Here is a 27,223-nt window from a genome sequence, read left to right as displayed (position 1 = left end):
AAACTGAATAAATCACGGAATAATGTAGACAGAGAGGTACAAATTGACACACACATGCTTGGAATGACATGGGGTTTTATTAGAACCAAAAAATACAAAAGTTCCCAAAATGTCCAAAGATGGCGCTTCATCTGATCAGAATAGCAATAATTAGCATAACAAAGTAAGACAAAGCAAAGAAGATGTTCTTTACAGGAAATGCTCAATATGTCCACCATCATTCCTCAACAATAGCTGTAGTCGAGGAATAATGTTGTGAACAGCACTGTAAAGCATGTCCGGAGTTATGGTGAGGCATTGGCGTCGGATGTTGTCTTTCAGTATCCCTAGAGATGTCGGTCGATCACGATGCACTTCTGACTTCAGGTAACCCCAAAGCCAATAATCGCACGGACTGAGGTCTGGGGGCCTGGGAGGCCAAGCATGATGAAAGTGGTGGCTGAGCACACAATCATTACCAAACGACGCGCGCAAGAGATCTTCCACGCGTCTAGCAAATTTTTTTGGTTCTAATAAAACCCCATGTCATTGCAAGTATGTGTGTCAAGTTTTACCTCTCTATCTACATTATTCTGTGGTTTATTAAGTTTTCAAATTTATACTGACTTTTTGAGCACCCGGTATTTATGAATACTACTATTAGTTCCCTTTGCTGGAAAAGGACATCAACAATTTGCATTGCTGTAATTTTTGTGAACAGAAGTCTGCCAGTGACAATTTGTACCGCTATTTATGGGACAAAATGCAGGAAAACTTCAGTGTAGTTGTATTGTAATAAATCCTGAATGTGTCAAATTTTAAAGTGATGTAGAAATGAGGTCCTGAGAAACACTGAGGGAAAAAAAGTGTCGTGTTGCTATTTCAGTACTCTAAATTCATCATTCATGCACTTGTGAAACATCACATGACAATCACAAAAGGCTATTGCTCAACAGATCACAGTTTCAGGATTTCTTTTAAATGAAAAAAAGTTTTCTAAAGTCCACAAATAATTTAAACCAAACACAAAAAGCAGAAGTGTAATTACTCTTTGAATTTTTGATCACTACAGATCTATTTTCAAACATTTGTTCTTACAGCACATGAGAGATATTTAATGTATATGTACCCTATGAGAAAGTAAATATATTAAGAGAGAAAATCATTGTAACGGCATAAGATCCAGAAACATACATATGCACAAATACATACATACATACATACATTAATTATAGTCACAGCATTATGTAGCACTGATATTACACAGCTTCTGAACATGAATATTTTGATCATTGTTTCAATCACAGCAGATGCCAATACTACCAATGGCATCTCATTATTTGTCTCTGTATATAACCCTAGACTGCTAAAGTTCTAATTGCACTATAAAATGCTGCCAAACATGCTAATGATGCATCCTACATGTGCTAAAGTCATTTGACACAGTATCTTGTTTAAACAAGTATATGTTCTTTATTGCACTACATTTATGTTATGAAGTGAAGATAATCAATGAAAATTTACAAAAAACAACAGAGTGTGGTACAATATTTGCTACAGAAACAGTATTTTTTGAAAACTTGATTCAGTTAGTATTTTCCTTATTGAAATCTAATCCTCCTCAATCTTTGTGAACTTATAATGTTCCCATCATTCACATGATAGCTAACTCAAAAACTCATAAGTAAAAATCAAATCAAATAAAATTTATTTGCATTGGCTGACATAAAAAAATTGAAGAAACGAAACAAACAGTGGTCAATATTAGGATCTAAAGCAATGGTTTATTGTTGTCATAATCACCAATGTTTATTAAAAAGCACACAATTAAAATAAATTTTAACACAACAAAATTTTCTGTATTTGCCTTTTTAGCTTTCTGTGATTTTAATGATATTTTGAGTTCAATTTTACTTTTTATACAATGAACACCCTGAATTCAAATTAATCACAACACTCATTAATGAAGGGGAAGGGTAGTAAGTACCTCGACCTGATTTACCCATGTTAGATTTTTACAGTTTTCCAAAACAACAACATATGAATATCAGAATGGTTCACTATGCACGGCCTTTACTTTTTATTTCTCCATTACTTCTTAATTTCCCACTTCTTGTACATTTTAAGTATGTATTTCATCTGTAAAAGTCTTACTGCTGCAAAGACAAACTCTGAAAATTCTCTGACATTGTTTACATAAATACTTTTAGTCTTACAACACAAAGGAAATAGTTTCATCAATAACAAAAAATCTTACATTTTGGGTTCAGACGGTGTATGTTAATGATACTAGTTATGTAGAACAAACTGCTGTAACTACCAAATTTGTGTGTGCACCACTTCATAGTCTGCACATGAAGTTTGTGCTTGATTCAGCCACTAGAGGCCAATCGGCCTGCTAGTGTGACGGCAGTTGCCTGCGCAGCATTATGGCTGTCCCCCCCTGTTAGGACTAATGACTATATAGGCCAGAGCACATAGCTCTGCTGACCACTTGTGTGTTGTCTGTTGTATGTAATTTGTATCTCATGTGTATTCTTTATCATGTAATAAGGTTACAGTGTTCTTGGGTTACAACATTGACCATCTAAATCTGAATAAATACAAGATAAAGCACAAACTAAAGAAAGAACCCAGTAGTACCATAGTGCAGCATTAGTAATAAGGTTGTAGAACCTGTCACATCATCTAAATACTTTAGTGGTTATGCTATAAACCGATACAAGGCTGAATGAGCACTTGAAATCGGTAATACGTGTGATGTATGGAAGACTTAGATTTGATGAGTGAATTCTGGGAAAGTGTGGTCCCTTGGTTAAGAAAAGCACACACCAGTTCATACTGCAAATTAGTCTAGAGTGAGGACTATCGCAGAATTCAGACACATACAGCTAAGACGGTACAAAGTCAATATGGCATATACTAAAGTGGAACAGATATACTCAGAGAACTTCAATGAAAATCATTGGAAGAATGATAATAAAGTTTTATTGAACCCTCTGGATAATGTAGAGAACCAGTATTCAAGATAGACTGTAAATCAGTACTGCTACCTCCATTATATATTTGTGTGTTAACCAAGATAGTAAGATGACAGAGATTAGATTGGTGTGTACACAGGCAATAAGACAGTCATTTTTGATTTGTTTCATGTGCAAATGAAACAGGAGACAAAGTGGCTAACACTCCACAGTTTGATAATAAAAGTAGCATTCATAAATATAACACCAAGAACAAAAGTAGGCTCCACTATGTATGATTTAAATTTGCTTGTGCACAGAAAGGAGCAAAGCAGGCAGCCACAAAAATCTTTGAACACCTTACTTGTGAATTAAAGATGCTGGCAGATAATGTAACTTTGGAAAACAAATTTAAATCATTTCTACTCGACAATTTTTTCAAATCTGCAGATGAATTTCTGAGTAGACAGTGCACATGTAGTTGGGCTACATTTAACCAATTTTCTTGTAGTTTAAGATTGTAGTGTGAATGTCCAGTATATAGCCATGTTTTCACAGATAAAATGCATCTTATTTCTAAACCTATTGACACATTCCACATCATAGTGGGTTGTTGAGAACACAATTCACCAAACAGGCAAAAATGTAAACTAAATTAAATCAGACTAAACTGGTACAGTGGCATGTAAAGTATAAAGGTAGACCCAGAAATAACATCTATTCAACTATGTTACCATTTAATCTGTGTTAAAAATGTGATGGTAAAGTTAAATAAAAATACCACAGAAATGTCCAGCTGACATAGTCATTATATTTACATAAACTGATGCTTTCAAAGAAATAATGCTTGTCTATGTTGTGTTATACCTGGTTTTTCCTATAGCTTACTACTATTTTGGTCTGAATTTCAAATATTTTACACCTTTTAACACTGTTGAACACTTTTTCCACATGGAGAAACTCTACGGACAAGTCTTGATTTTTCTTAAGCATTGGTTCCATTATCAGTTAGAATATCAGAACTGCCTCTCTGGTGTCTCTGCCTTTCTAATAACCAAACTGATCATCATCTAAGAGATCTTCAATTTTCTTTATAATTCTTCTATCACCAGCTTAGATGTATGAGCTGTTAAGCTAACTGCACAATAGCTCTCACATTTATCTGCCCTTGCTACATCCAGGACTTTGTGGGTAATATTTTTTCCAAGTCCAATGATAGGTCTTCAGAGGTAGAGTGCCTACAGAAGAACTTGAATAGTCACTTTTTTGCCACTTCCCCCAATGATTTCAGAAATTTCAAAGAAATGTTATCTACTGCTTTTGCCTTATGTGATCACAAGTCTTCCAAAGCTTTATTAAATTCTGACTCTAATAATGGACCCCCTTATGGCTTCCATATCAACTCCCATTTCTTCCTCAATCAGTTCGGACAAGTCCTCCCCCTCATAGAGACCTTCAGTGTACCTTTTCCATCTATTCGCTCTCTCCTCTACATGTAACAGAGGAACTCACGTTAGCCTCTTTGATGTAAACATCCTTGCTTTTCATTGCACCAAATGTTGTTTTGACTTTTCTATATACTGAATCTTCCTTCTGAGGACCATTTCTTTTTCAATTACTTCACATTTTTCCCATAGCCATTTCACCTTAGTTTCCATGCCGTTACTATTTATTTCACTCCTAAGTCACTTATATTTCTGTATTTCTGAATTTCTCCAGTATTTTGTGGAGCAGGTGAAGTATTTTTTTCTGTTACCCAAGGTTTCTTTACAGTTTCCTTTCTTGTAGCTATGTTTGTCTGTCCAACTTATACAACTGCCCTTTTTAGAGATGTTCATGCCTCGTCAACTGAACTGGCTACTGTGATAATGAATATCATGGTATCTATAGTCTCAGAGAACTTCAAACCCATCTCATGGTTCCTCAGTACTTGAGTATTCCACTTCTCTGCAGACTGATTTTAATGAACCAATCTCTTTAAACATCAGTCTACTCTTCATCATTACTAAATTGCGATCTGAGTTTATATGTGCTCTGGGGTACACCTTACAACCCAATATCTGATTTCAGAATCTCTGTCTGACCATGATGTAATTCAGCTGGAATCTTCCATATGTCCTGGCCTTTTCCACGTATACCTCCTCTTCTTGTGATTTTTGAACAGCATAGTTGTTATTAACAGCTAAAATTTATTACTGAATTCAATAAGTCTTATTCCTTTCCCTACTATGATGTTCCAATCCCCTATGATTATTACATTATCATCTCCTTTTACATAGTCAATTATCTATTTGGCAGCCTCACACTCTTTTTTTATCCATTATCTTCTCCTTGTGACTTTGACATGTATACCTGAACTATTGTTGTTGGCATTTGTTTACTGCCAGTTCACATGAGAACAGCCTTCTCACTGAACTGTTTGCACTTAGTATGCTCTATTTCTGCATCTACACACATACTCCAGAAGCCACCATACAGTCTGTGGCAGAAGGTACCTCATACCACTACTAGTTATTTCCTTTCCTGTTCCACTTGCAAACAGATCAATGGAAAAATGACTGCCTATATGTCTCCATTGAACCCAAATTTCTTGTAGATTGTCTTTGTGGCCCTTACATGCAATGTATGTTGGCGGTAGTATAATCATTTGGCATTCAGCTGCAAATAGTGGTTCTCTAAATTTTCTCTATAGTGTTTCTCAAAAAGAACATTACCTTCCCTCCAAGCATCCCCATTTCAGTTCCTGAAGCACCTCTATAACACTTATGTGTTGGCCGAGCCTACCGGTAACAAATTTAGCAGTCGGGTTCTGAATTGCTTTGATGTCTTCCTACAATCTGACCTGATGTGGATCCCAAACATTTGAGTAATACTCAATAATAGGTTGCACCAGCATCCTATATGTGGTCTCCTTTACAAGTGAACTAATATTTCCTAAAACTCTCCCAATAAACCAAAGTTGACCGTTTGCCTTCCCTACCACCGTTCTCACATGCTCACTCCATTTCATATCACTTTGCAATATTACGCCCAGATATTTAAATGACTTGACTGTGTCAAGCATGAGACTAGCAATACTGTATCTGAAAATTACAGCTGCGTTCTTCCTACCCATCCACATCAACTTACAGTTTCCTATATTTAGAGCTTGCTGCCATTCATCACACCAACTGGAAATTTTGTCTAAGTCACCTTGTATCTTCCTACAGTCACTCCACTTTGACACCTTACATTACACCACAGAATCATCAGCAAACAACTGCAGATTGCTGCCCAATCTGTCTCCCAAATCATTTACGTATATAGAGAGCAACAGTGGTCCTATCACAATTCCCTGGAGCACTCTCTGATGAACACTTGCTGTTGAGGACAACATACTGGGTTCTATTACCTAAGAAGTCTTCGAGCGACTCAGATATCTGTGAAGTTACTCCACATGCTCGTGCCTTCATTAACAGTCAGCAATGGTTGGTTGGTTTAAAAGAGGAGGGGAGGGGAGAGACCAAACTGCTAGGTTATCGGTCCCTCGTTCCAATTAAAATTCCTCAAGAGTGGGAGTAAAATAATCAAGACATACAAGACACTGCTGAAGAAAGGAGAAAACTACAAGAATGACAGAAGGGCAACAAACTCTAAAATGGACAAAATCGGACAAGAAAATCACAGAGAGATGCAAGAAACATGTAGAAGAGATCAAAACAAGAGGGCAGACTACCATGGCTGGCTGACCATGAGAATAAAAAGGAGAAGCCAGCCACTCTGCAACACATTAAAACCTCCATCCTAAAAGCCCTAGGGTGGAGGACACAGAGGGACAAAGGACACATGCTAAAACTTAGATCAAATGATAAAACCCACCCTCACGAATAAAACATAAAACTAAAGCTGCTGTTGAGGCATTTTCGTCCAACACTGAAGGTAGGGTGCTGGGAAAGTTAAAAATCCACAGAATGGCTAAAAGTGGGCAGTCCAGCAAGAGGTGGACGACTGTCATTTGGGAGCCACAGTGACACTGAGGTTGGTCTTCTCGATGGTGGAGGTAACCATGCGTATGGCCAATGCAGAGCCGGCAGAGGTCAACTGATTCCCTGTGAGAGGACCGCATGGAACATATTCACACATTCGTAGTTTCCTTAACGACACACAGTTTGTCGTGCATACTGTTATGCCATTCCATCTCCAAAAACCATAAAACCCTGCAGCATAAGACAGAATGCAGGTCAGTTTTGGAGATGCCCATCTCCAGAAGCGATTTCCGCATAGCCTATTTGGCCAGCCTGTCGGCAAGTTCATTGCCTGGGATTTTGACGTGTCCTGGGGTCCACATAAACACCACTGAATGACAGAACCATTCCAGGGCATAGGTGGACTCCTGAATGGATGCTACCAAAGGATGGCAAGGGTAGCACTGGTCAATAGCTTGTAGGCTGCTCAAGGCGTCAGTACAAAGGAGAAATGACTTGCCAGGGCATGAGCAGATGTTCTCAAGAGCACACGATATGGCCGCCAGCTCTGCAGTGAAAAGTCTGCAGCCATCTGGCAAGGAGTACTGTTCAATATGTCCTCCATGAACATAAGCAAAGCCTACGTGACCATCAGCCATTGAGCCGTCGTCGGTGTAAACCACTTCATGGCCCCAGTACATGTCGAGAATCAAGAGGAAGCGATAGCAGAGAGCCACAGTGTTAACGGAGTCCTTAGGGCTATACGAAAGGTCCAGAAGAATCTGCGGCCTAGGTGTACACCATTGAGGTGTACATGAATGGACCTCAAAGAGAGGTGGTAATGGGAAGGACTCCATTTCAGACAGAAGGGACAGGATGTGAACTGCAATCGTAAGCCCTGACCTGGGCCGCCAATGCAGGCGATGAACTGCCGTGGTTGGGAAAAGGAGACAGTAATTCAGATGCACAGGAGAACTACAAATGTGTGCAACATAATTGGGGATCAGTCGTGCATGCCTAACCTCCAATGGAGGGACTCCGGCCTCCACCAGGACACTAGTCACCCGACTCGTTCTAAAAGCTCCCAACAGTGGTGCACTGGGTTGAGTAAATGCAATGCTGTGGGCGTTGCCAAACCATAAACCACACTCTCATAGTCATGGTGGGATTGAACAAGGGCTCTGTAGAGCTGCAGCAGTGTAGAGCAATCTGCACCCCAGTTGGTGTTGGTCAGGCAGCAGAGGGCAATGAGGTGCTGCCAGCAATTCCGCTTAAGCTGATGAAGGTGAGGTAGCCAAGTCAATCAGGCATCGAAAATCAGTCCTAAGAATCAATGTCTCCACTACACTGAGTGGATCATTATTAAGGTAAAGTTCTGCTTCTGGATGAATGGTGCAATGCCAACAGAAATGCATGACACATGACTTCGTGGCTGAAAACTGGACGCAGTGAGCTAGAGCCCATGACTGCACCTTGTGAATGGCTCATAGTAGGCACTGCTCAGCAACACCAGTACTGGAGGAGCAGTATGAAATGCAGAAGTCATCCGCATACAGAGAATGTGAGACTAACGGCACTACAACTTCTGCTAGACCATTAATAGCCACAAAAAAATAGACAGACACTCAATACGGAGCCCTGCCGAACACCATTCTTCTGATTACAGGGGAAACTATGGGAAGCACTGACTTGGACACAGAAAATACGGAGTGACAGGAAGTTTTGGATAAAAATCAGGAGCAGGCCCCAGAAACCCCACTCATACAATGTGGCAAGGATATGATGTTGCCAGGTCGTGTTGTATGCTTTACGTAAGCAACCAGATGTTGGCACCAGGAAAAGGCTGTTTGGACAGCAGACTTGAAGGACACAAGATTATCAGTGGTAGAGTGGCCCTGGCAGAAGCCACCATAACATGGAGGCAGTACACCACGTGACTCCAGGACCCAACCCAATTGCCGACACACCATATGTACCAACAGCTTACAAAGAAAGTTGGTGAGGCTGATGGGCCGGTAGCAATCCACATGAAGTGGGTTCTGACCGGGTTTGAGCAACAGAATAATGGTGCTCTCTCGCCACTGTGATGGAAAGATGCCATCGCACCAGATCCGGTTGAAGATGACAAGAAGATGTCACTTGTAGTCAGATGAGACATGTTTAATCAGCTGACTGTGGATCCGATCCGGCCCAGGAGCTGTGCCAGGGCAATGTGCAAGGGCACTGAGGAGCCCACACTCTCTAAATGGGGCATTATAGGGTTCACTGTGGCATGTAGTGAATGAGAGGACTTTCCTTTCCAACCACCGTTTGAGGGTGCAAAAGGCTGGGGGGTAGTTCTCCAATGCAGAGGCTCGAGTACAGTGCTCAGCAAAGTGCTTGGCAACCGCATTTGCGTTGGTAGATAACATGCCATTGATGTTAATGTCAGGGACACCTGTTGGGGTCTGGTACCAAAAAGACATTTGATCTTCATCCAGACTTGGGAAGGTGACGTATGGCACCCAATGGTCGACACATACCTCTCCCAACACTCCTGTTTCCATTGTTTCATAAGCTGGCAAATGCAGGCACAAAGCCACTTAAAGGCTATTAGATGCCCTTGGGAAGGGTGCCGCTTATGTCACTGTAGAGCTCGCTGATGCTCTTTAATTGCCTCAGTGACTTCCGGCGACCAATAAGTGACTGTCTTTCACTGGAGGCACCCTAAAGAATGAGGGATTGTGTTTTCCACTGCAGAAACGATCATTGTAGTGACCTGCTCAATGCTAACATTGATGGCATCATGTGGGGGAGCTTCAGCGGTGACAGCAGAGGTGAAGGCTTCCCAGTCTGCCTTGTTTAAAGCCCACCTGGGCAGGTGTCCATGGGCACGATGCCAGGGGAGTGACAGGAAGATGGGGAAGTGGTCACTACCACACAGGTAATCATGTGCTCTCCAGTGGATAGATGGGAGAAGGCCAGGGCTGCAAACTAAGAGATAAATGGCCGAATATGTACCATGTGCCACAGTGAAATGTGTGGGGGCACCTGTATTTAAGAGGCAGAGGTTGAGTTGTGACAGTAAATTTTCAAGCCCCTTTCCTCGACCAATAAGCATGGCACCACCCCAAAAGGGGCTATGCATATTAAAAATCTCCCAAAAGTAGGGAGGTTTAGGGAGTTGATCAATCAGTGCAGCCAATATGTTCAGAGGTACTGCACCATCTGGAGGAAGATATACATTGCAGACAGTTATTTCCTGTGTTGTCCATATCCTGACAGCCATAGCTTCAAGAGGGGCTTGAAGGGGCACAGGTTCACTCACACTGAGTTCAGGGCATAGACGCAAACTCCACCAAACGCTCTATCATAGCCATTATGGTTGCTGTAATATCCCTTATAGCTGGAGAGGGCAGGGGTCCGCATTGCCGGGAACCAGCTTTCCTGGAGGGGACTGAGGAGGACCGTGAAGCCCTAAGACCAGCTACCTGTGGTCACTTTGGCCACTGGTGGGTGTCAGCTTTTCCACTAGTAGAATCTGGAAAGGGAGTGACCCAAGGGATCCCTTCCTAGCAAGAGGAGCCAAAGAAGACTTACACTTCTCCAGCTGTTGGTTGGGGGGTCAGAGGGGGGGGGGGGGGGTGCTGCTGAAGTAGACTGTGCAGGAGCAACAGGGGGGAAGGGCCCCCTCACCATCAAGGAGGCAGGTGGAGTCTGATGGCTCTGAGAGCCAACTGTATGCAGTGGAGCAGAAGATGGTAGAAGCATTGTCATAGAAGCAGCGTAGGTTGACATCATATATATAGGATGTAGCCTCTGATATTTTCTCTTAACCTCAGTGTAGGTCAGTCGGTCCAAGGTCTTGTATTCCACAATTTTTCTTTCTTTCTGGAGAATCCTGCAGTCTGGTGAGCAAGGCGAACGGTGCTCTCCACAGTTGACACAGATGGGAGGCAGAGCACAGGGAGTATTGGGATGTGAAGAATGTCCACAATCCCAACAGGTGATGCTGGAAATACAGTAGGAAGACATATGGCCGAAATTCCAGCACTTACAGCACAGCGGGGGTGGGATATATGGCACTACAGAGCGGTAGACCATCATCTTGACCTTCTCGGGTAATGTGTTACCCTTGAGGGCCAAGATGAAGGCACAGGTGGCAACCTGATTATCCCTCAGATCCCGGTGCCATGCTGGATGAAATGCGAAATGGACACTTCATCGCTTTAAATTGGTGGGCAGCTCATCGTCAGACTGCAAAAGAAGGTGCCTGTGAAATATGATACCCTGGACCATATTTAAGCTCTTATAGGGCATGATGGAAACAGAAACATCCCCCAGCTTGTCACAGGCGAGTAGTGCCCATGACTGGGCAGAGGATGTTATTTTGATCAGGACCGACCCTGACCGCATTTTGGTCAAGCCCTTCACCTCCCCAAATTTGTCCTCTAAAAGCTCCACAAAAAACTGAGGTTTCACTGACAAGAAAGATTCCCCATCAGTTCTCGTACATACCAGGTACTGGGGTGAATAAGTTTCACTGCCATCCTTACATCTACATCTACATCGATACTCTGCAAATCACATTTATGTGCATGGCAGAGGGTTCATCAAACAACCTTCCCAATTCTCTATTATTCCAATCTCGTATAGTGCACGGAAAGAAGGAACACCTATATCTTTCCATACAAGCTCTGATTTCTGTTATTTTACCGTGGTGATTGTTTCTCCCTATGTAGGTTGGTGTCAACAAAAATATTTTCACATTCAGAGGAGAAAGTTGGTGATTGGAATTTTTTGAGAAGATTCTGTCGCAACAAAAAACGCCTTTCTTTTAATGAAGTCCAGCCCAAATCCTGTATCATTTCTGTGACTCTCTCTCTCATATTTCGTGATAATACAAAACATGCTGCCCTTCTTTGAACTTTTTCGATGTATGCTGTCAGTCCTATCTGGTATGGATCTCACACTGTGCAGCAGTATTCTAAAAGACGATGGACAAGCGTAATGTAGGCAGTCTCCTTAGTAGATATGTTGCATTTTCTAAGTGTCCTGCCAATAAAACGCAGTATTTGGTTAGCCTTCCCCACAACGTTTTCCATGTGTTCCTTCCAATTTAAGTTGTTCATAACTGTAACACCTAGGTATTTTGTTGAATTTATGGCTTTTAGATTAGACTGATTTATTGTGTAACCAGAGTTTAACCAATTCCTTTTAGCACTCATGTGCAAGAACTCACACTTTTCGTTATTTATGGTCAACTGCCAATTTTCGCATCATTCAGATATTTTTCTAAATCATTTTGCAATTTTTTTTATCTTCTGATGACTTTATTAGTCGATAAATGACAGCATCAGCTGCAAACAACCTAAGATGGCTGCTCAGATTGTCTCCCAAATCATTTATATTGATACGGAACAGCAAAGGGCCTATAACACTACCTTGGGGAACATCAGAAATCACTTCTGTTTTACTAAATGACTTTCCGTCAATTACTACGAACTATGACCTCTCTGACAGGAAATCAAAAATCCAGTCACATAACTGAGACGATATTCCATAAGCACGCACTTTCACTAGAAGCCTCTTGTGTGGTACAGTGTCAAAAGCCTTCCGCAAATCCAGAAATACGGAATTGATCTGAAATCCCTTATCAATAGCACGCAACACTTCATGTGAATAAAGAGCTAGTTGTGTTTCACAGGTATGATGTTTTCTAAACCCATATTAACTGTGTGTGTCAATATACTGTTTTCTTTGAGGTAATTCATAATGTCTGAACACAATACATGTAACAAAATCCTGCTGCATATCAATGTTAATGATATCGGCCTGTAATTTAGTGGATTACTCCTACCACCATTCTTGAATATTGGTGTGACCTGTGCAACTTTTCAGCCTTTGGGTACAGTTCTTTCGTCGAGCGAATGGTTGTATATGATTGTCAAGAATGGAGCTAATGCATCAGGCATACTCTGAAAGAAACCTAATTGGTATATAGTCTGGACCATAAGACTTGCTTTTATTAAGTGATTTAAGTTGCTTCACTGCTGCGAGGATATTTAATTCTACGTTACTCATGTTAGCAGCTGTTCTCAATTTGAATTCTGGAATATTTACTTCATCTTCTTTTGTGAAGGCATTTGGAGGGCTGTGTTTAGTAACTCTGGTTTGGCAGTGCTGTCTTCGATAGTATCTCCATTGCTATTGTGCAGAGAAGGCATTGATTGTTTCGTGCCGCTAACATACTTCACATACGGCCAGAATCTCTTTGGATTTTCTGCCAGGTTTTGAGACAAAGTTTCGTTGTGGAAACTGTTATAAGCATCTCACATTGAAGTTCACGGTAAATTTCGAGCTTCTGTAAAAGACTGCCAATCTTGGGGATTTTGCATCTGTTTAAATTTGGCATGTTTGTTCCATTGTTTCTGCAACAGTGTTCTAACCCGTTTCGTGTACCAAGGAGGATCAGCTCCGTCGTTTGTTAATTTATTTGGTAGAAATCTCTCAATTGCTGCCAATAATATTTCTTTGAATTCAAGCCACATTTGGTCTACACTTATATTATTAATTTGGAATGAGTGAAGATTATCTCTCAGGAAGCGTCAAGTGAATTTTTATCTGCTTTTTTGTGTAGTTGTTGCTAAGAGGTCAAGTGTGTTTTCACAACCGTTTACTATTCGCATGGGCTCATGAACTAACTGCTCGAAATAATTTTCAGAGAATGCATTTAGCACGATTTTGGGTGATATTTTATGCGTACCTTTGAAATTAAACATGTATTTTTGCCAACATATCGAGGGTAAATTAAAGTCACGACCAACTATTATCGTGTGAGTCGGGTACGTGTTTGAAATCAAACTCAAGTTTTCTTTGAACCTATCAGCAACTGTATCATCTGAATTCAGAGGTCGGTAAAAGGATCCTATTATTATTTTATTCCTGCTGCCAACAATGACCTCTGCCCATAATAACTCACAGGAAGTATCTACTTCAATTTCGCGACAAGTTAAACTACTTCTGAAAGCAACAAACACGCCACTGTCAACTGTGTTTAGCCTATCCTTTTGGAACACCATTAGGTTCTTCGCAAAAATTTTGGCTGACCTTATATCTGGTTTCAGCCAGCTTTCAGTGCCTATAACGATTTGAGCATCAGTGCTTTCTATTAGCGATTGGAGCTCTGGTACTTTCCCAACACAGCTATGACAATTTACAACTATTATACCAATGGTTCCTGTATCTACGTTCTTCCTGTGTTTGGCCTGCACCCTTTGTGACTGAAGCCCTTCTTGCGTTTTCCCAAGACCCTCTAACCTAAAATACTGCCCAGTCCTCGCCACACAGCCCCTGCATATAGTGGACACCTGATCTATTCACCAGAACCCGAAACCCAACCACCCTTTGGTGCAAGTTGAGGAATCCGCAGTCTACACGGTCGCAGAACCATCGGAGCCTCTGATTCAGACCCCCCACTCGGCTCTGTACCAGAGGTCCGCAATCGGTCCTGTCAACTATGCTGCAGATGGTCAGCTCTACTTTGATCTTGCAAGCGAGACTGCCTGCCTTCACCTCTACTGTTAGCCGCTCGAAACCAGAGAGAAGCTCTTCTGATCCAAAGTGACACACATCATTGGTACCGACATGTGTAACCACCTGCAGTTGGCTACACCCTGTGCTCTTCATGGCTTCCAGGAGGACCCTTTCCACATCTGGAATGACTACACCTGGTACACACACGGAGTGCACATTGGTTTTCTTTCCCTTCTTGTCAGTCAAGTCCATAAGGGGGCCCTTAATGCGCTTAACGTTGGAGCTCCAAACTACCAATAATCCCACCCTCTGTGATTGCCCAGATCTTGCAGGCTGAGTGGTTTCCTCTGAAACAGGACAGGCTCAGAGACAGTGTCAGCCACAGACAGCACCTAGAACCTGTTTGTCAGACAAACTGGGGAGGTCTTATGTGCAGCCACCTGGGAAGTCTCTCGCCACCTGCTTCACCCTGGGGCAACCTGCCACTCAACCACAGGTGAGGGGTCAACCTCAGTGCGAGTAGTAACTGGGTTGGCCACTGGTGAGGACCAATCGGAGGACTCGGACATGCTGGATGTCCACTGGATCCCCACGGCCGGCCCACAAAAGTGGTGCCCACTCACTGCAGCCTCAAGCTGTATAACTGAAGCCATCACAGCCTGAAGCTGAGAGTGAAGTGTCACCAACTCGGCTTGCATTTGCACACAGCAATCGCAGTTCCTGTCCATACTAACGACCATAGAAAACTAACCTATGCAGATAAATGGACCATCGGCATGTGCTGTGCAACTCTACTGTAAACCGTGACGAAAACACAGGAACTGTGTGTGATAATACATAGAGATTAAAAAACCTAACTACCGAAGCACTCTGGTGAAACTAAATAATTCGTCCCTGATTAGGAACTTTTAATATGTCACAAAATCGGTTTACTTTCCGACACAAACGAAAACGCGAGAACTGTGGCTATAGATATTAAATTTACACGCAGAAACTCAAGAAACTAAACTATTAAAGCACACAGATGATATAAAATTTGCTCCTGGTTAGGAACTCGTAAATGTTACAAAAGCAGTTACTTCCTTGCTGCTGCGTCCATCTCAGTTGGCTACTGCTTCCTAACTACCTAACTGCCTTAAGCCTGGTGTTCCTCCCATTGGTGTGATGGGGGAGGCGGGGGGACGATTTGGGGTCTTATTTCTTTGACCGCTTAGAGACTGCTGGTGTTCAACCACCAGCAAGAGAGGATGTACTATGCTTCATGGCGTGTCATCTGCCGGAAAACCTTGGGCCTAGTCTAACCCCCAGACCTGCAGGGGAGGCCAGCAATGAGTCACAGTGTCAAATGCTTTCTGAAAATCTAGAAATGTGGAATCTGCCTGTTGTCCTTTATCCATAGTTCACAATATATGGTGTGAGAAAAGGGCAACACAAGTTTCACATGAGTGATGCTTTGTAAAGCCATGCTGATCTGTGGACATAAGCTACTCAGTCTCAATAAAGTTTATTATATACAAATGTACTGACACTGTGAATAAGATCCAGCCTATTTGTAGCTACCAGGTCTAAGATATTTCCATTGTGTGTCGGCTGCTGAGCTAGTTGCTCAAGACAGTTTTCAGAAAATGTGTTCAAAAGTATTTTGCATGACTGTCTGTCTGTATACCCCACAATGAATCCATAGACACTGCAGTCTAAACTCGGTAGGTTGAAGTTACCTTCAACTAGAACTGCGTCATCTGGGTATTTTAACACTACTGACAATAGACTTTATTTGAATGATTCTAGAACTGTCACAGTGGAAGTGGGTGGCTGGTAAAAACATCCAACAACTAACTTTGTTTCACCTACACCTGTTATATGTGATCAGGTAATTTCAATGTCACACTCAACTTCGACCTCAATAGAGACAATATTTTGGTAAACTGCAATGAACACTTCCCCTCCTATGGCCTCTATCTGTCTTTCTGATGAATGTTCCATGACCCGCTAAATATCTCAGAGCTTTTGACTTCAGATTTCAGCCAGCTCTCGGCCCCAAGAATTATTCTGAATGCTGTTAGATTTCCCTTGCTGCCTATCAACCAGTGATTGTTCATCAGAGCACCTCAACTTATCAACTAGCCTAATAAATCCTCATGTGCACTCCACAAGTACTCTGCTACCCGAGTAGCTGCTTCCTTTGTGTTGTGCACCCCTGACCTATGAAGAGGAGCCCTACAAATCCCCACACAATAACCCAGGTTAGAAATCTGCAGCCAAGACCATCACAGAGTTGACGAAGCCTTCGGTTGAGACCTTCCATTTATCTCCAAACCATAGTACCCTGATTAACTCTGTGAACAATGCTGCAAATATCAAGCTCTGCTTGCAGCCTGCACATGAGGCCAGCAGTCTTAATCAGTCCCGCCAGCTACTGAGGATGGCCTCAGAACCTGCTCGACAGGCAGTGTCGGTGTTGATGTGAGCCACACCTTGCAGATGACTGCAACCTGCATGCAGCCACAGGTAAGGCTGCCTCTACATCTCAAATGAGGCCCCCAGCACACATACCAAGTGCACATTGGCTTTTGTTCAAGCTCTGAATGCTGTCTACTTCAGAGGTTCCATAATGTACCTAACACTGGAGCTCCTAATATCTAGTAAACGACCCACACCCGTATGCCTGCTCAGAACCTGCTGAAGGAGCAGCCACCTGCCCACAGAGTGAATGGGCAAGACCAGGCAGCCAGTCCCCACATTGACCCTCTGCCTCAAGCGACGCAAACACGTTACCACCTGCCACTCACCCTGCTATGAGGGCGTGTCCACCACGTTGGGTTCAATGAAAGTGCCTCAGAAGCAGAGCCCATGGGCAAAATAAGCAACACCTGAGGTGTCCCATGCAACATGCCAGACACTCCACCACCACTACAGCCCGGGCAGCAGCCAGAAAATGAGTGGCCAAAGCCAAAAGTGCATTCAGGTGTTCACAAACTGTGAACAGCTCCTCCTGCATCCACACACAGCATGCACACATCCTAACCATCCTAGCAAGACTAACTGAAGAAGTAATCTATAAAAGCAGACAGAATCCTAGATATGCAACATGCTTCCCTCCTGATGTGTCAGCAATGGGCGCTGATGTGTTAATTAACTATGTAGCTGGTTGTTCAGTGAGCAACTACTGTGCTACAGACTGAATGAACTTACACTTACAAAAACATGAATTAAACCTCTTAAAAAGAAAAGACACACATCAAATTTAATAAATACAGTAAGAGGAAACAACAGAAAAAGATAAACACTTAACTTGCCACCCTGTAGATGTATATCAGCTGAGAGATGGAGCCTGACCCTTTCACTGGTTATTCAACTTTTTTCTCATGATTTACCCCCCCCCCCCCCCCCGCCCCCACACACACACCTTGGCAATCCCATTCCAGGGATCAGGATCAGAACCTAATCTAAAATCTTTCGTCAATGGAGAGATCTTCATAACACTTTTTTAATTACAGGCCACATGTAGTATGGATGCACATTATTCACCTTCATTGTACTGGTTTCCATTGCCTTCTACATCCTCATGCCATTGACCAGTGCTGATTCTTCCATCTTTTAGAGACAGCTTCCCACACCAAGTGTAAAAGGTTGCCCTGAAAATCTGCCCACTCCTCCTTTCTCTTTGACAGATCCACTGGCAGAATGAGGGTGACTCCTTGTACTGGAGTCTTCAGCTGTCATTGTCGATGATTTTTATTTAAAATTTACGAAGTGGCTGGATTCAAGCCCAGGAATTCAGCATTTTTTGATTGCTAGTCAAGGCTGATATCTCTATACCATGGGGAAAAAAGGACAAATACAAGTGTAGTTTTTGCACACTAAATAATGACAACCTTTTTAAGAGCACATTTTGGTACTCATCCTCAGGGTAGTATTGCCCCCAGTAGATGCAATTAAAAAATAATAGAAGTAAACAAAAGACATATAAAATGGGGATATTAACTTTGAAACAATTTAACTGTCAGCTCACATTCACATGGAAGGTTGCAGTTAAAACAAAATATGCAGTAGCTTCATGATAGTTTGGATAGTCAATGAGTTTCTCACTACTGTGATATTACAACCACCATTATAATAATATTGAAGACAGTATTCAGCATTTGGATAACACAAAATTATTCATTCTTCAACATTCTTTACCAAAGTATGAGGGCCATTATTATTATTATTTTTTTTTTCTTTTCTTTCAACCTCCGATAATGTATACATATCTGTTAAAAACTAAAGGAAAACGTGAGTGTAGCTGAAAAAGTAAATTGTTACTGGTGTTTTATTGACTACAGAAAAATATGAGAAAATTTGCATCACATCTCACTAGCTGTGCATAAACAACAAGTGTTTTATAATAGGAAATGGCTGTGAAAATCGATAATTATATTGTTTGATATATTTTCAGTGTATGTAATCCAATGCGTAAATTACATTGTTATGTTGTTAGAATCAACAAAGGGAATTGCTTATAGATTGAAAACGCTCTACTGAAAGTGTTGCACTGTTATTCATATAGTTCAACTATATGTACCATTATTTACTACCTCCTGTATCCTATGGATGAATGGAGAAAGTTGAGTTTTACAAGATCACTATTTACAGAATCTATTTTTATTTCTAGAGGGGAAGTTTGCCACCCAATCACAGTTGATATTCTGGGCAAAATCAGCATGACAAAACTATCATGGATACATGAACTCTGCAAATTTCAAGAAATAGTTTTTCAGAGATAATACCATAAATTTTCCACCCTATTCTATCACTAATATGAAAAATGGATCTTTCCATTGTAAGCAGATTTAAAATACACTCACAATACATTACTCAAATGTCAATGAATGAATGGCTGCAAAAGAAGTAGGGTAAAATGCAATGACAGCATGATGAAGGGCAAACTTTATCCCCTAGTGTAGACAAACAAATCGTATGAAAAGCCCTACAAAGTTCACAAATTGGCTAAAAGCATCACATACCACCATACAACTGCAAGCTGAATGCAACTGAACTGACATAGGACAATATTATTTGTCATACGAGCGAGTACAATGTCTCTGGAGATATGTCTTGAGCAGACCTTCAGAAAACTGTGGATGCTGCCTTTCAGTCTGTTACTGTAAACAACTGGGAAGGCTCTTGCAGAAAAGTGCAAGAAGTGGAAGATGGTTATAGGAGGCACAAGAGTGTCATGGAGATAGCAGTTCATGACTTTATTATAAACTAGGTGAGTACCTGGCATTGTCTGGTTATGTGTTTATTGTAATCCTCTATTAGTACATCTCCTCATTCCCCCCTCTCAGCCCGTCTCCTCCCCCCCCCCCCCCCCCTCTGTCTATCTCCTCCACACACACTCTCTGTCTGTCTTCTCTTCCTCCACTACGCCCATCTCTTCCTCCCCCCTGTCTTTATCCATCTCCTTCTCTACCCTGTGTCTGTCCATCTCCTGATCTACCCTCTCTCTGTCCTTTCTACTTCCCCCTCTCTCTGCCCCTCTTGTTCTTCCCCCTTCTCTCTCAATATTGTTACCCCATACCAATAGGAGGCTGGTACTTCTTACCCCAACAGTATTTCTTTCCAGGTCATAATTAATGAGTGTACCATGTTTCGTTGAAATCATTCCAGGGGTTTAGGATGGATTGTCTACCCATGACTTTGCAAGCATATGCACATGTCAAATATATTTCACATAGTTCACAAGTATTTGTACACATCTTTAGTGAATTTCGCCCTGCACTTTCATTTTCATTCAGTTCAATGTTTTTAAATGACACTATATCTCCTGACCTAAGCATTGTAAAATGCTTTATTTTCTAGGTACATTCCGTAGCATATATGGTACTGTCAGAAAAATGTGTATCAAAGAGAGTTAGTAGCAAAGAAGCAATAAATTTGAATGTCATGCATGATGCAGCAGTTTTCCATGCATCTCAGTGCTTATAACATTGTATCTCCTGAACTATATGTTATACAATGATATAATTTTGATGGTACATTCAGTGGTATGTGTGAATACTCTCTGCAAACTGTGTCATGAATACAATCAGTAGTAAAGAAATAATAATTTAACATATGCTACATATGGCAGTTTTACTACATGAATGTTGTAAGTGATAAAAAATTTCTTCCTTCCATTATTTTGTGGGGTTGTCAGCAAGAAAAAGTTTCATAAAAGTTTGAAATTATGTGTAAAGTTTGTTACAGGTCACTAAATGCTCTCATCTTCAAATACTGTGTGAATGAAATACGGTTATTCGCGCATCATGGGCTAACTGTTTTTCACCCCCACCCCTTTGATAGAGAGGTGGTTCGTATCAAACAGAAATTATTTCCAAACAGTAAGTGATATGTGTACCAAGTTTGGTTGAAGTCAGTCAAACAGTTTAGGAGGAGATGTGGAACATTCATACATACTTATGTACATTTTATTTTTGTAATATGTCTGTACACAAATGATTCTAGTGATGACTCATCTTTTAAGAGAAGGCAGAATATGAAGTTTCCTTTCATACGGACATGAACAAGAACAAACTACCACACAAAGGCATGGCTTTGATTGGATGTGAAATGATTAAAAGAAGTGGTCAAACTTTTAATGAAATATCTTTATACATTAAATGTTTTCTATAACTAATTAAATTATGTGACAAATATCCACACTTGGCCTTGTATCATAACTTTTGGTTCAGTTTGCCTAGATTTTCATACTGTTTCTCATGACTGATAAACAAGTAGTTGCAATAGGTATCTTCATTGGATATGTTGATTAATGCAACAGGTTTAGTTTTGGTTATACAAAATATTTTGGCAGTTACTGTCATCCTCACAGAAGCACAAAACATGGGTGGAGGCTGGTAACACCATTCCTCTCCACATGGTGGTCTACAGTCTGAGTCATTTGCAAATACTCACAACCAACTGCCATTAAAGTATCCACACAACAGCCTCACTCTTTATGAAGCCAGGCTTACTGTTGTGTTGAGCCTTTTCTTTTTTTGGTTTCTGTCACATTTTCTGTATCAATTACAGGTTAAAGAATGAGAAACAAGAGGTAGTCAATAAAATTAGGATACTGAAAGAGTAAAGCAACTAAGAAATAACCAACACTGAATGTTTCCCATGCTATGAGCCATCTTCCAAATACTTATGCCCACTTTCGAAATATGAACACAATCAAAAACTTCTTTCACAATTTAAGAGAAGGACAATATAATCCCATTTTCACATTTTATAAGCCTCTGTAGTGGTCTTATCCAGTACAATAAAGAACATCTTCCTATAGCACTATTCACTGAGGTTATGCACACTGAAACACTGCTTCATGAATAAACACATCCACTAAAACTGTTACTGCTCATAAATTAAAATAGATAACATCAAACTGAAAACCCATATTCCAGATTAAGCTGTTTTCAAGTTTCCAGAACGAAACTTTCACTCTGTAGTGGACTGTGTGCTGATATGAAACTTCCTGGCAGATTAAAGCTGTGTGCCGTACCGAGACTTGAACTTGGGACCTTTGCCTTTCGCGGGCAAGTGCTCTACCAACTGAGCTACCCAAGCACGCCTCAAAGGTAGAAAGGTAGAAGACAAGGTAATGGTGGAAGTAAAGTTGTGAGCATGGGGAAAATACAGAATTTTACTTTGCTAGCTTACAGAATGGAATTCCTTCCTGAAGCTGTAGGAGTAATCCACCCACCCCCCACCTGCACTTTGACAGCTGACACCACTTCCACACCAAAATCTCCCTCCTTTACAGCCTGGTCACTCATGACAGACACATCTACAGTGATGAGAACTCTGCTCACCAAATATGCTGAAGGCCTCACAAAGGCCTTTGCAGACACACAGTACCCTCCAGACCTAATACACAAACAGATCTCCCATGCCATATCTCCACACACACCTGAACCTCACATCCATACCAAGAACCAAACACAAAGAAGCACTGCCCTTGGCACCCAGTACCACCAGGGACTGGAATTACTGAACCATATCCTTCAACAGGGCTTTGATTATCTATCATCAGGCTCTGAAATGAGGGACATCACCCGAGATACTTCCATCCCCTCCCAAAGTGGTGTTCTGCTGCCCACCCAACCTCCACAACATCCTAGTGCATGCCTATGCCACTCCCACCCTCAATCCCCTGCCACAGGGATCATTCCATCATGGAAGACCTGCCCTATCCACCCACCCCAGCACCTCCTAATCCGGCCTGGTCATGGGCTTATCCTACCCCATCAGAGGTCGAGCCACCTGTGAAAGCAGCCATGTTATGTACCAGTTCTGCTGCAACCACTGCACTGTGTTTTACATTGGTATGACAACCAACCAGCTATCAAGCAGAATCAATAGCCACTGTCAAACAGTTGCCAAAAACAAGGTGGACCACCCAGTGGCGCGAGATGCAGCAGAGCACAACATGCGAGATTTCAGTGGCTGCTTCACAATCCATGCCATCTGGATCCTTACTGTCAACTAGTTGTGTGCTACCATCTCATGCCCTAGTGATGCCCCCCCCCCCCCCCAACCCCCTCTCTGCCTCCTGCCTCTCTCCATCCGTCACCCCACCACACACTGCACACTCACCTCACTCCAGCACACTAATCGTGGGTCAGGAAAGAGTTGGCAGTCGAATAAGCAAAATGCAGGGAGACAGGCATACGTGTGTGTGTGTGTGTGTGTGTGTGTGTGTGTGTGTGTGTGTGTGTCTGTACTTTTTATGTGTGTATCTGTTGACCATGTAGCACTTCTGCCTTTACATGAGTCATCTCCTTTATTCCTAAATAATTCAAACTTTATAAAGTTATTTATAAAAATTAGAAAGAAAGCAAGATAAAATATTATTACAGCTTGGGGGCGGGGGGGGCGGGGGGGGGGGGGGGGTTTCCATAAAGACAATTCACTGCCCAGAGAACTTGATCTGAGGGTGTAATCTAAATCTAAACCATTCTCATTCTAAATCAACTGTTTAATCTTTTGATGATACACTGAAGAAGCAAATTCAGCAAACTGGGAGCCCTAACTGTAAACACTAGTTGTCCATTGGTGATTATTAATCCTGAATGCAATGAAACAATGAAAGCAATACAATCTGTGATTAATATAGTGTGGTTCACTAGTTTCTCTAGCTTAAATAACATAGATAATGCATGTGTAAGAAAGAAAGTAAGCTACATGGGACTCTGGAAAAAGATATGAACTTATCAGTAAAAGAAATAGTATATTATCATTGTACCCACTGATTATAATATTGTGAAACATGGAATACAGAAAACTGTCACACTGTTCAGTCTGGTCTTTTTTACACCAAAAGCTTAATGTAAAAGGTGAAGCACAGTATAGAGTTCTTGAAGTTATGTTTATCACATTCTATACTTTACTTTTTCTTCAAAACCAAGTGTGAAAATCTATTCATGGTTAAGCATATAGCAATTTTACTTTCTGATGCATTGTGATACTCAACTTATGCAGCATTAACTGTTCATGAATCTACAAAATAATGCTGTGCATGAAAGGTATTTTTGTAATATATTAAACTTTAGTGATTAAATGGGAATGTAAGATGAGTTAATTCCTTATAAGGAACTGTGGTCTATGGGTGAATCAGTCAAAAACTATATTTCATATTTTTGGGCAGCTAGTAAACTGAAACAAAAAAATGAAGAACCCTGTTTGTAAATTTGATCATTTAATTACATTTGAGTTACAAAGACTAAACTTGCAGCTCTTATTCAAAATAGTAGCCTCCAGATTTCATGGAGGCATAGAAGAATTTAAATTAGCTTTGTTAGAGAAATCACCATTGGCGTTATTCTAGTAGATACTTATTAACTGCCACCATCACATTACTAATTTTGTACCGATTGTGGGTTTAGAAAAATTTGAAATCAGTAATGAGAAAAATTTGGAAAGTGACCTTGCAGACTACTGATTTCAGTTTGCTAAAAACATTGATATCAAAAAAGCAGTGAAAATTTGTGTTATGATGGTTAACAAATACTCCGTTCAAGTAAGGCGTCATCACAGTTTCTCCAAGATACAATGTCTTCTTCCCATTCTAGCTGTGTGTATACAACAAGGATTCTTACATTGGTGCTTGCTTCTTTTTCTAAAGATGACCCAGAAAAAAATATTTTACAAATGATGACACATAGAAAATAATTAACTTGGCAAATGAGCTCTACAAGAACTGCACAGTTATTTTCTGCGACTCGATCACACTGAAACGATAAGCTATAACAGTCATTCAGTGAAATGTTTGAGTGCTATCTTAAAACAATTGTGCAAACATTATTGCACTTAAAGGGAAGCTAATAAGAGAGAGGATGATTACGTGATCACCAACATAAACTTAATCACATTTTGACTCAAGATTTGACTTAACTGTTCATCACAATTGTAACACTGTGACTTCTCTACAGAGTGTTAGCAGAATGAATATTTGTGTGTTTATGGATCATCATTTTGCATTTCAAATTTATGCTTCCTCCCTCTTCTATTTTTTCTCAGTTTGTAGCATTATCATAGGAAAATACTATAACTGTTCAAACCTACAATATTTTACAATAAAGGCTATGAGAAATAAGGTAGCAAAGATCTAAAATCAAGTAAGTAATTCAATACAATAACTACTTCTACTACCACTAATGAAATGAATTATAAAACTTACCCGTCCTCTCTCCACAAGATTGGTGATCATCACAATAATTACAACTCTCTGTTCCCACACCATACGCCAAAAACAATCAAAAGTAGAAGGCAATGGGCCTTGGGTGCCAATGTAAGCTCGGGACTGCTGAAATCCATCAATGTAATTTGCATTTACATAGTCAACCGATTTCTTCTGGCCTGGTATGGGAAGTAGTTGTACTCTGCTGTGATCATCTGAAATAAACATCAATTCAATAAACTTTTATTTTCCACTGAAAAAAACATACATACCTGTTAAAAAAAATCAGAGGTTTAAGTAAGAAAGAAATGCTCCTCTTCAATGAGGGAGACAGTATTTTCAGGCTGTTGCATTGTTATCTAGTTATTTAAAACTGATCTTCATTTTGATGGTTCTGTACCTCAGTCAGTAAAAACGGAACCCTTATAGGATCACTTTTCTGTCTGTCTGTCTGTTTTGATCCCTTTCTTTCAGGAATAGGTAGAAGTATCATGCTGAAATTTGTCCAATGTTAAGATCTACGATCCCTTGATGGTGTAAAAAATTTAAGATTCTAAGACAATGCATTCAATGTAGATGTCCACATATTATTCATAGATTTTTTAAAAAAAGGCCTATGATAGCATATACTGACAGACACTCCTAAATATAATGAAGGAATTTAAAATACCTTCAAAATTAATCAGATTAGTTAAAATGTGTATAGATGAAACTTTATGTTGCTTAAAGACACCAGTAGGAGAAACTGAAGATTTTAAGGTGTACACTGGACTGAGACAAGGGGATGACTTTTCACCTATTTTATTTAACCTTGTCCTAGAGAAGATCGATAGAGAATTTTCTAAAACCAGTCCACAAGGGGACATTACAAGACTTTCCTACGCAGATGATGTAGCGCTAATAAGTAGTTCCAAAAGAGAATTAATCAGAATGATGCAAAATTACTTGCTGAGAAAACAGGATTACATGTTAATGAAGACAGAATACCTTCCCATAAGTAAGAAAACCAGAAAAGATGCACCTCTGACTGTAGATGGATTCAATTTCAAGACTGTTGACCACTTCAAGTACCTAGGAAGACTTTTTAGTAATAACAACAGAACAGGTATAGAAATAGATGCCCATTTATCAAAAGCAACAGTTTCATCAAAATTCTAAGAAAAAGATCACTTAGCAGTAACTTCAAAAATCCACTTATATCAATCGACCATTATACCTGTGATGTTATATGGATGTGAAACATTAATATTTGGAAAGAAAGATAAAGAAAAACTGTTAATATTTAAAAGAAAAGTACTAAGGAAAATTTTTGGACCTGTATGTGATGAAAATAACATGGAATGGAGAATAAGACGAAATGGAGAATTAAGAGGGCTGTACAAACACCATAACATCGTCGAAGTGCTCAAGAGGAGAAGGTTGAATTGGGCAGGCCATATACCAAGAATGACAGAAAATAGACTACCTAGAATGGCATTCAGCAGAACAATAGATGGAACGAGAGGAAGAATGAGACCTAGAATCAGATGGTGGGATAACACTCGGGAGGACACAACTAGGATGAACAGCAACAGCAACTGGACAAACAGGGCATTGGACAGGCAGAAGTGGAAGAGGCTCATAGAGCAGGTGTATGGTCGATAAGGCCCTTGCCACATGGAAAGTAAAGTAAGTAAAGACAATGCATTAAAAAGATATGGCCATTTGCATCACATATTATGATCGCCACAAACTCACTCATCGAAACCTATACATGATCTATCTATATACATAACTAAGCTTGTACAGAACACTCAGAGTGTGTGCCTATTTGCACTTTTTTCTTAATCGTACAGTTAATTTTCATGGGAGCATGATACAAAAGTGCCAATAAATTTGCTGACTTTTCTCAATGCTCTCAAAGACTGAACTTGATATTGAGCTTTACTGTGTTAGAATATATAGCATAATGCAATAAGAAATTACATCATACAAGTTCTGAAGAAAATTGTGCTATTATTTTCTTCAGCATTGAAACTCTAAAATCTCCAGTAGATGTGCTAGAAACCCAAACTGTCCATTAAGAATGCTGGTCACAACTCCATTACAGGAGCTTTTCAGATCACATTTGTGGTATCAACGTT

The 27,223-nt window shown here is 40.6% G+C and overlaps 1 protein-coding gene across 2 annotated transcripts in view; it reads right to left on the bottom strand.

Annotated features, from left to right (window-relative positions):
* LOC124721448 (tyrosine-protein phosphatase 99A-like) overlaps window positions 1-27,223 on the bottom strand; it is a 524,901-nt gene that overhangs the window by 116,938 nt on the left and 380,740 nt on the right. For both annotated transcript variants that reach the window (XM_047246429.1, XM_047246430.1), the window contains one exon: window positions 25,101-25,315. In XM_047246429.1, coding sequence (XP_047102385.1) covers window positions 25,101-25,315 — 215 coding nt within the window. The remainder of the gene's footprint in view (window positions 1-25,100; window positions 25,316-27,223) is intronic.

Source organism: Schistocerca piceifrons, chromosome X, assembly GCF_021461385.2.
Source record: "Schistocerca piceifrons isolate TAMUIC-IGC-003096 chromosome X, iqSchPice1.1, whole genome shotgun sequence".
NCBI classification, from domain to species: domain Eukaryota; kingdom Metazoa; phylum Arthropoda; class Insecta; order Orthoptera; family Acrididae; genus Schistocerca; species Schistocerca piceifrons.
Note: the sequence above shows the minus strand (reverse complement) of the source record. Positions and strands in the feature narration are given on the sequence as shown.